Here is an 11,158-nt window from a genome sequence, read left to right on the forward strand (position 1 = left end):
ATCAACCTTACCACTCCCAAAAACCATGGTTTTGCTAGAGTCACCAAGCACAACAGTTTTTTCTTCTTCAAAAGGAGTGTACAACTTGAATCAAGTTTTGTCATGGCAGACGTGCCTATTAGCACCAAAATTTGCTCACTACCCTTCAACATATTGCACCATATTGATGTCTGTAATCATAGCCACCAAAGGTTCTTCCATTACGTTAACCTATGGGATAGATTCACGTTTTTTAAATTTGCAAAATCGAGCAATATGCCCACTCTTGCCACAGACAAAATAAGATCTATTAAATTGATTTTGTGAAGGGGGTTCTTGGTTTTTATTGTAATTTTTATTCAGGTTTCCCCTTCCTTAAGATCTATTATTATTTCTGAAAACTCTTTTTAGGCTTCAATTGAACATTTCTAGGAAAATGATTTTTGGACATACTATTATTGGCTCAAATAAGATTTACCTTTGTGGTGGAATTACCATTGTTCTCTTGTATCATGAATGCATCTTGTCCTCTAGCCTCCTCCTTCACACGGATGCGTGTGACCAAAATCTCTAAGGATATCTCCTTCGGTTTGTGCCACAAAGTATTTTGGAACTCCTTTCAAGATTGTGGTAGTTTAACAATTGTGCTAGCTACCACCAAATTATTTTCAATCTTTTATGCCTTCAGATATATATTCTACCACAATCATTTGGAAGTCTTGTGCTTGATCCACCACCGATTTTCCATCCACCATTTGGTAATGGAAAAATCTATTAGCAGCATACTTCTTTGCACCAGCCTCCTCAGTATCATATCTGCTTTGTAAAGCTTTCCAAATTTTCTAGGCAGAATTATAAGTTGTATCATAATAATTATAGAAATGATCGACAAGACAATTCAAAAGATAAGAGCGACAATTATATTCATCTTTTGTATATTTATCTATTTTTTCTTGATGGAGACTAAATTCTTTCTCACTCTTCTCATCGGTAGAAACCTTTGATGGATTCTTGTCAGTAAGGATGTAAACGACTTTGAGAAGATTCAAGTAGAAGAGGACCTTTCCTTTCTACCTCATGAAGTGGGCTCCCTTAAAGCGAAAGGGCTTGTTAAGATCTCCAACAGGCTCATTTGTTTTTTCTTCTGTAGGTTGCATATGGTGAATCTCCTTAAAATTGTTCGTGCAAACACAATAATAATGAAAATAACACAACGAGAAACTGAATAATACTTCTAAATATTATTAATTTAAAAAGAAAAATTTTCACAATACTATTTGGACTGAACACCCTTCCTTGCCAAGAACCTCTCTCTTTTTTTTTTTTTTTTTTTTTAGTGTATATTGTAGTCACTTGGATTGGGTCTGAATAAGTCTATTTATAGGCTCAATAGGCCTCTCGAATTTACTACCCAAATTAATCTGATTAATTAGGTCCATTATTCCAATGTAGTTAATGTTATAAAATTAATTGCTGGATACACCTCCATCCTTCACCTTCCCCTTGCACACGTATTTAGTCCAATATTTGAGTCAATTCATATTAACCCATTAATTACCATAATTAAAAAGAATAAAATAGTCTCTCTTATTTTCAAGGTGGGATTAAACATTTTCGCTAACTCCTTATCTTCCATTTTCACTCCCACGTCTTTGCATTTATGTTGTAATATTTATTTATTTTAATTAATAAATATTAAAATGCTCCAACAATTTGTAAATGCTTTCTTATGAGATAAAGTCTTGGAAAAGGGTTTTTATGAGAAAAATCTCATGAATTTTTAGAAAAGTGCTTTTCATGGAAAAATTCTATGGGCTTTTGAAAAATGTGTAAGGAAAATCTCATGATTTTTGGGAAAAAATTTAAAGGAAAATACCATGTATTTTTAGAAAATTGTTCAAAGAAATATCTTGTTTGTTTTTGTAAATTTATTTTCCACATGAAAAGTCCCCCATGGGTTTTTTGGAAAACGGGTTATCAAATATAAACATTTGGTATTTGGACTTTTAGAAAAGGTTTATTTTGAAGTATGTATGCTTCAATCACATTTATTTTTAGATAAAATAAAGTCGCATATTTGAATTATATACAGCTAAAATCTCTTCTTCTTTTTTTTTTTTTCCAAAATTTTTAAAGCAGTTAGTTGGATTCTAATGATATTCTTCTAATAGATGTAAACAGAAGACCTAAATTGAATAAAGTTGAAATTTGAAGAGTTAATTTAATGGAAGTAAAAATACATAAACAAATAAACTAATTTTGATCAAAGTTAGAAGTTGCATTTTGTAATTTAACTAATGTTTTTCAATGGAAAAGTTTCATGATGTTTTGAAATTGAAGTCCCATGGGTTTCATCTGTTTTTTTTTTTTTTTTTTTTTTTTTTTTTTTTTTTTCTCACTCTTTGAGAGTATTTTCATAAAGCAAGTTTTGAAAGCTTGGATAACTTGAAACAAGTTGAAAATTATTTTGGAAATGCTTTCAAATCACGCTTTGTTCTTTTGTAATGGAATTTTACACTATAACCTGAAAGTTAGAATGTAAAGTAAACCCATACGTACAAGGTGAAAAATCACAAAGAAAATAAACTCATGCTAAGTAAATAATTAATGATAGTGAATTAAAATTAAGTTCACATTTATCAGATATAATAAATCTCGACATCCAAATATACCCATCCAATGTATCATGCATGTTCATCATACGCTCTTAAGCATATTCATCCAATTTTGACCATAACAGTATATATTCATCTCAAAGAGATTTTTTTATTTATTTATTTTTTATTTATTTTAAGGAACCAGACCCAAAGGTCAATTTATTAGCAAATGATAAGAGACTACATAAAGTCACGGGTTACAAACTTACAATAGTAGCTAACAGAGAGCGATTAACAACATACGTATAAAGCGAAGCATAATAATTCATACATGATATCCCCAAACCCATCACATGCTTATTGCATTCTCAAATCTTTTTTCCTCGAGAAACTCGACAATTCCTCTAAGACTAAGAGAAACATCAGGATCATCTTTCTTCAAAAGTTCCTCTGCAATTTCAGCTGGGGTAACCTCTACATTCTTCAACAATCCTTCAATCTCTCTATATAGTTGGTGGTCACCTTCGATATTGAGATAATTAGAAGCCAACACCTTGAACCCATCCATGGTGCAATACGACATGAGCACGTGCACGTCCATGCGGCCTGGGCGCAACAAAGCTGGATCAAGCTTCTCCTTATGATTGGTCGTGAACACAATAATTCGCTCATCTCCACAGCTTGACCATAATCCATCTATGATGTTCAATAAACCCGATAGTGTGAACTAAAAAAAAAAAATGAAAGTAAATATTGTTAGATGAAATCAAATGATTACAGGAAATTTCAATTATATATAACACTTTTTCCTAAAAAGAGTTATAATTGAAATTTATTGTAAAAATTTATAGTCCATTTCAGTAGGATAAAGAATGGTAACCTTAATGAAAGGAGTATCAGAGTTATTTTCTTGCTCTCGATCTTCCAACTGTGCCCCGCAATCTATATCCTCAATTACCAGTATTGAACGATTAGATGTTGAAAGCAATGTCCTTCTCAAGTCTGCATCTGAGTACCTTCCACCGGAAAGATTCAAATCATAGATATTAAACTTGAGATAATTAGCCATAGCAGCAATCAAGCTTGATTTACCGGTACCCGGAGGGCCATAAAGCAAATACCCTCGCTTCCATACCTTGCCAACTTTCTTATACAACTCCTTTCTTCTAACAAACCTATCCAAATCATCCTTGACCATCATCTTCAGCGCCGGGTCCATTGCCAACTTCTCAAATGTAGCTGGATGTTCTAGATTAATAGAAACCCATTCACCACCAGGTCGATCACGGCCACAATCACGGCTATAAAGCTTTATCGTGCGCATCCTTTCTTTTTCTTCTTTTTGTATTTGCTCATAACGAGCTATTACATAAGGTAAATAAGACTCTAGCACATCCTTTTCGTATATCTTATCAAAGGCAAGCGTAAAATAAATACGAGGATCATCATCTTCCTTTTCTTTTTCTGAATTTAACTTCCACTTGAGCTCAATGTTTTCAAAGTGATCAATTACCACTTCACCCACTACAATATCAATGGATAGTTTCTCTTGCCTATTGGTTTTGCTTACTTTGATACGTTTTGATTTTGATGAATAATTAATCTTGGTGCGTAGGTAGGTTGTGGCAGCTTCATAGATTTGATTGTTTCTGAGACCAGCTTTCTCTTCAATTATGAGAGTGAATTGAGGCGTAAAGAAATAATGTACAACGATGAAGAAGAGAGAGCGGACCGCAGGAGGTATGAATTCATTTCCTAGAATCACGAAGGCAGTTGAGAAAAATGTTGCCAATGATGTAAGCATCTTTTTAAGAGAAACCATGGTTTGAGGGTAACCCTGTAAAAATAAAAACAACGTGGTCAATGACTCAACTTTTTTATGGCTTGAGGGCTGCAAAATAGGAGCTTGAATACCAAGTATTTCTTGGTTTTGTTTATGCAGTCTGGTTAAAATTATAAAAGTTTTGACTCACTTCACAAAGAAAACACCTGCCATAAATTTGTAGGGATAAATCTCCTCTCAAATAATGTGCAAAGAAAATTAAAAACAAATTAACAAAAGTCATGCAAGCACCAAGAAAATCCGTTACACAAGAACACACAAAATTAAGTGAAAAAACCCTCTGGTGTAGAGGAAAAATCCAGAAAGCAAATTCAACCAATCCGCGCGCCATAATAAAATATAGAATTCAATGCCTACGTTTATGTCCAAAACTTGAATTAGCAATAAATTTGAAAAATATAATAATACCTCTCTAGAGACCAAGTGAAAGCAAGAACATATATATAAGAGGATCTCCTTTCTGAATATTTCAAATCTTCAACCCTTTGTTGGTCTGAATACTTCAAATCTTTGTGGTAGTCATGGTAGTTGCACTAAAATATCCATTCTAAAGAAAATCCCAACTTTTCTTGTTGTATGTGTCTTGAAAAAAAAATATATATTTTTTCTCTCTCTAACCTGGAGAGTATTCTTAATTCACTCTATCCTAGAGGATGAGAACTGAGAAGAGAAAGGTAATTGAGAAAATTTATGTAGTTGAGACTTGAGTGAGATTCAAATGTGTAGCATTCTCATTGACTTCTTAAAAAAATACATGCATTTTCCATCACAAAAAACCACTTTATATATTTGACATTATCACTTCAACAACACACTTTACGATGAAGAGATCTGACTGTGAGACCAGAAGAGCAAGGGAGGGTACCTAGCTATGTTGTGAGTGGTGGGAGATGTTGTGTATTTTGTTGTAGTACTGACCTTTTTTTATATAAATTATTGAGACCAAAATAATTTGACAGATATGGCAAAATGTTAATAGTAGTTAAAAAATGATGTCAATAATGGACTAAAATAATAATTAATGAAAGCTTGCCAAATTCGAAAAAGATGGAATGGTTTTAGGATCACAAATTATTTCATAATTTTTTTACTACAACTTTAACGTGACAAACTGTGAATGGTTAACCATTACTTTCATACGAACCCTTTATTTTTTCTTCATTAATCACACTCTATCATGTTATAATTATAGTAAAAAGTCGTGAAAAATTATGTATTTCTAGACATTTCCAAAAGACGTCAAATTGTTTGTATATGTAAGGCAACATTACTTATGATGCTGCAATATTCTTTTATATTTAAATATTTCTATAGCAACATGTATTGTTTACTGTTGCTACATGTATTAAGAAAATAACTACTTGAGTTTGAAAGAAAATATTACACCTGTCCAAAAAATTTATGACATCTATTCTATTTTGGGATGTATTAATATGAATTATAAAGTCCTCTTTGAAAAGCTAATAAATACATTTCTTAACATATTTTACACTCAATTTAAAAAGTAAATGGATTCAGATTCTCTAAATTTTTTAGGGTACTCTACTAGTAGATTTCCTTAAATCCTAACAACTCTTTAATGATTTAATGATCAAGATTCCGCTATGTCGGCATTCCACTAACAATATTTTTAAAATAATAAAGTAATGTTGCAAACAAAATAATTAAGATTATTGTTAGTAGAAAGCTGATATAACAGAATCTAAACCATTAAATCATTAAAGAATGACTAAAATTTAAGGAAATCTATTTAATAGAATACCCTAGAAAATCTAGAGAATCTAAATCCCTTTTTCTAAAATTTTCTAAACAAGTCTATCAAAATGAGACGAGGGAGTATTATATTTGATTTGGAACAATAAATGCATAGAATAGAATATTATCCAATTAATTAATATTGTAAAAAAATAATCATTTTAATTCTTAAAAAGAGTAATTGTAATTTTTCTCAAAAAAACATAACAATTGTAATAATAACTAGGTAATCATAAATGTAATAAAGCTAAACTCTTTACAACTTTTTTTTTTAAAAAAATTACTACAAAATTTATTGCATAACTAATGTGGCAAGAAATAAACTTAACATGATAAATAAATAAGTAATAATAGGGATATTACAAATTTTATTACATAAAACTTAAAAATTGATGTTTCAGCAATTTTTTTTTTAATTTAATCTATTAAATTATTTAAATAGAAAAAAAAAATCATGTTTTGGACACAATAGGTTATAAAATTTTTATCCCAGGTCTCCACTGAGGCCCAAAAAATTGAGATTAAAAAAAAATACTACCTAATTTCATTATTCTTTCAATAAAACTGCCATTTCATAGGGAAAACAAAAAACCTCCACGACTGGGATTTTTTTTTTTTTTTGAGAGAGAGAGAATTTCAACTTATAACAGTTAGATTCATTTATGAAAAAAAAAAAAAAAGGGAAGATGAAGGTATTCTAGCACTCTGTTCTGTCATAAAAGCTCAACTAAAAGATTCCCGTCAACTTATGCAATAAAAAATGCATTTTTCTTTTGCATCACCAGAATCTAAATTTATTTTGGAATATCAACTTATAACAGTTAGATTCATTTATGAAAAAAAAAAAAAAAAAAAGAAGAAGAAGAAAAAGAAAAAGAAAGAAAGAAAGAAAGAAGAAGAAGTAGAAGGTATTCTAGCACTCTGTTCTGTCAATGTCATAAGAGCTCAACTAAAAGATTGCCATCAACTTATGCATTAAAAAATGCATTTTTCTTTTTCATCACCAGAATCTAAATTTATTTTGCATTTATAAATAATATATTAAAATAATATATTTTCGACTCACATGTTGTTACAGTAACATGAATATAGAGAGTGAACAACCAGCGAGACGACGGCGAAACTCCAACACTGGAGAGAAAATAACGGAGAGAAAATAACGCAGTGGTTATGGACTTCTGGTTGGATCATCTCTCTATCTCACTAAGCTGAGCCCAAACTCTTTCTCTCTGACAACAGTTCAGCTTTGGTTTTTACTTTTTATTCCCAGGTGCCTCTCATGTGAGTTTTACCGTTAGTTTGTTAACAGAAAAGTAACAGAGGTATTGATTGTGTGTTTTTTGAGCCTTTCCTTTCGTGCCACAAAAGTTTTTTGCTTTTGGAAAATTGGTGTTAAAGAGTGTCTTTACAGGCTGAAAGAGAAAAAGTGACCGCAACCACTGCGTTCTTTGCCGAATGAGAATTGGTGGCCGCAATGTTCCCATACACAGACAGAGAGAGAGAGAGAGAGAGAGAGAGAGAGAGAGAGAGAGAGACGGGAGACTTGAGAAAGTGAAAGGAAATGTAACAGAGAAACTTCACTGTACTTGAGTCACGTTCAAATGTGTGGCCAAGAGCAAAAGAGTTAAGAAAAAAATAGAACTTCTTTTTAGTAAATATTAATACTTATTAGAATAAGTACGAAAATAATAATATTAATGTTTTAAATCAAGTTTATAATACATTACATAATCAAAATACAACTACAAAAAAACTTAACCTCTATAGTTATAGTCTGAGATTATATATAACGGATACTAAACACACATAACCAATATAGGATAAACAACTCTATTTTTTTTATTATAAACAGTAATACTTATTAGAACTTCATTGCATGTGCAGCACTCTCATTAATACTTATTAGAACTTCATTGCATGTGCAGCACTCTCATTGATATGAACACAAATATTCCAGCATAACAAATGTGACTTATGATATCATTGATATTAGTGATCCTTCCACCTAAAAATGAAATATATTAAAAGATTCTTAATATTAATTTTTGATTGTTTCCACAAAAAATATATATTATTAATTGTTTTTTTTTTTTTTTTGAGAGACTAATTGGTAGGCACAAAAACAAAATCTCAACTGATTTATAATAAAATGGGGGATACTTATGTTATACATGCATAAATGTGTTTATTCAATCATGAAAATTAACATAGTAACATAAGCTTGAAAATGATCCTAGCCTAATTATGCACGTCTATAAATATTCATAATCACCCAAACATGATTGTAAATGCTTAAGAAGAATGTGGTCAATGATACAACTTTTTTATGGCTTGAGAGCAACTCCAATAGATGCTCTATCTCTACTTTTTCTCCAAAAGAAACTCACTGTTTACACTCCAATAGATTCTCTAAACACACAACTTTTCCCAAAAAAAAAAATTTGAAGTTGCTATGGTAGTTCTCTTAGGGCATCTCCAATAGGCTCTCTAGAGCCTAATTTGGAGAGCAAAAAAAAAAAAAAAACCTTCAACAGTCTCTCGATCTCCAATTTTTTTTTAGATTTGCTACAGTAACTCTCTTATCCTGCAGAGCACTGTAACGAATACTGTAGCAACTCCAAACATTTTCCTCAATTAAAAAAGAAGATAGACAAAGGGCATGTTGACTATGTGTGTGTGTGAAGTGAGCTAAAGAGGAACGAAAATAGAAGTAGAAATAGAAGTTAAAAGATTATGCTAGAGAGTGTTCTAGAATCAAGTTGAAATAAATTAAAAAAAAAAAGAAAAAAAAAAGAGCTTGAGAATGAAAGAGAGAATCCGGAATGTTCTTGAATGTGAGGGAGAAAAAGAAAATAAAAGAAGAGGTTGGGGGGGGGGGGGGGATAGAGATAGGCTGAACACGTGTGTGGAAGAGAAAAATAAGAAAAAAGAAAAAGTAAAAAAGAAATAAAAACGTATGGATGAGAATGAATGGAAAGAAAGGAAAAATAATATAAAAAATAAAAAATCTTAATTGATGAATGCTATCATAATATTTTCATAATAAATTTTAAGTAATAGATTATTATTACTTAATATTGGTGAGTAAAAAAATAATTTCAGTAGTGAATTTAAATTAGAACTAGTAACAACTTTTCACATAAGATTTTGATGCGATTCTTATGAAAATATTACTAAAAATGTTATGCATATAACATTTTTCATTGAAAAATATAGTTGTTGAAAATAAATATATGAAGGGTAAATGATAATAAAAAAATAAATAATAAATAAAGAAATAATATTTAAATAAAATAATGAATATGATACAATATCTGTTGAAAAATATATTTAAAATAAATGGTAACTAAAAAATAAAAGTCAACGTTTATATAAAAAATTTGGAGATGGCTGCAATCCTATTGGAGTTGGACACAGTATTTCTTGGTTTTGTTTATGCAATCTGTTTAATATTATGAAAGTTTTGAGTTACTCCATAAAAAGTACATCTGCCATAAATTCATTAGGATTAAATCCCCATCTATTTCCTAATAAATTTCTCATAAAAAAAGAAAGAAAAAAAAAAAAAAAAAAACATCACGCAAGCTCCTAAAATATAAATGGAACAATTTACTATAATAAAATAGAGAATGTAATGCTCAAAAATATAAATGGAACAATTTACTATAATAAAATAGAGAATTCGATGCTTAAGTTTATGTCCAAAAATAAAGATCACAATAAATTTGAAAAGTAGAATGATACCTTTTTAGAAACCCAGTGAAACCAAGATCACCACAAGATCTCCGCTCTGAACAAAGCACAGTTTTTTTTTTTTTCTTTCTCACTAGGTCTTCCCACAGCTTAATTTCCCTCTGCACATTTCTCTCTGTTACATCCCTTTTTATAGACCCAGCTGCGTTGCTATTCCTGAGCTTGTCTTACCAGGCTAAGGCAATTAACGAGAAGCATCGTTTAGTTTTTTTTTAAAATGAAGCATCGTATAGTTGAGAGCAAAAGAGAGGTATGAAATAATATCTGAACGACGAAGTTTCGTAAAAGACTGTTCTGGCTTCAAAGGAAAAGCCAGAAGCCCAGGTTTTTTTTTTTTTTTTTTTCCTTCTTCATGTAATGGCAGTTTCATTGAAAGAACTAGGAAAGAACGAGCTCATTATTTGAACTGTATTTTTTTTGACTGGCTGGGACAAGAGAATATTCTTTGCTGAGTGAGAGACTGAGAAGAGGGAGAAATTATTGGGTCCTCCCTGTTCTTGCCAACCAATAGGAAAGTACCACCTGTCCTTTTTCTTTTGGTGATTCAGCTCCAAACCAATTGCTTAAATCTCATCCGTTTATTCAATCCAATGGCTCTTAAATTTGACATATAATCAAATTATAAAAAGACAATTTCACCCCTAAAATGTTTCAAACCCTGCATTGTATCTCCTCTAGAACAAAACACTAGCATTCAAAACTCTCTCTCTCTCTCGCTCTCACAGATTGAAGCTTTCTCTCTTCACGGCACAGCCACTGGCCTGGATCCCCGGTTCCGACGATGCTGGCCTTTTTCTCATCGGAAAATCCCTAAAATCCCTACTGGTACAGTCACCAAATTTCAAAATTTTTCTCTCTTCCACCAAACCTTGCTATACGTGGGACACTAGCGTCGATTCTCCATGACCATGGCTACAACTGGAAGCCTCCAAGGCTCACACAACAACCACCGGCGGTGCTTGCTGGCCTGATCTTCTGCTCTCTTTAGGTCTCTGTTTTTTCGCTCTCTCAAGTCCAGCCGTGGCCAAGCTTCTGCTTGCACCACGACACCACCATTTCTGGTGATGCTTCTCACCATATATACCACCATTGGTTTAAATATAACAATAATTCATTTTCATCATTTGGGTTTGGCAGTAACTCAATGTTCTATATTATTTTAATGTTGATTTTAGAATTACACAAAAGCTGTTTGTGAAAATGTTTGATAGAAACTTTGAAGTAATGTTAA

At 31.4% G+C, this 11,158-nt stretch overlaps 1 protein-coding gene across 1 annotated transcript; it reads right to left on the minus strand.

Moving 5' to 3' along the window:
• Window positions 1-2,784: 2,784 nt before the first annotated feature.
• Window positions 2,785-10,185, minus strand: LOC115969122 (AAA-ATPase At2g18193-like). Its single transcript, XM_031088694.1, has 3 exons — window positions 9,919-10,185; window positions 3,457-4,413; window positions 2,785-3,303 (listed from the first exon to the last, which is right to left on the minus strand). The coding sequence occupies exons 2-3, from the start codon at window positions 4,396-4,398 to the stop codon at window positions 2,926-2,928; spliced, it is 1,320 nt and encodes a 439-aa protein (XP_030944554.1). The 5' UTR covers window positions 4,399-4,413; window positions 9,919-10,185; the 3' UTR covers window positions 2,785-2,925.
• Window positions 10,186-11,158: the final 973 nt, after the last annotated feature.

The sequence above is a fragment of the Quercus lobata genome, chromosome 11 (genome assembly GCF_001633185.2).
Source record: "Quercus lobata isolate SW786 chromosome 11, ValleyOak3.0 Primary Assembly, whole genome shotgun sequence".
NCBI classification, from domain to species: domain Eukaryota; kingdom Viridiplantae; phylum Streptophyta; class Magnoliopsida; order Fagales; family Fagaceae; genus Quercus; species Quercus lobata.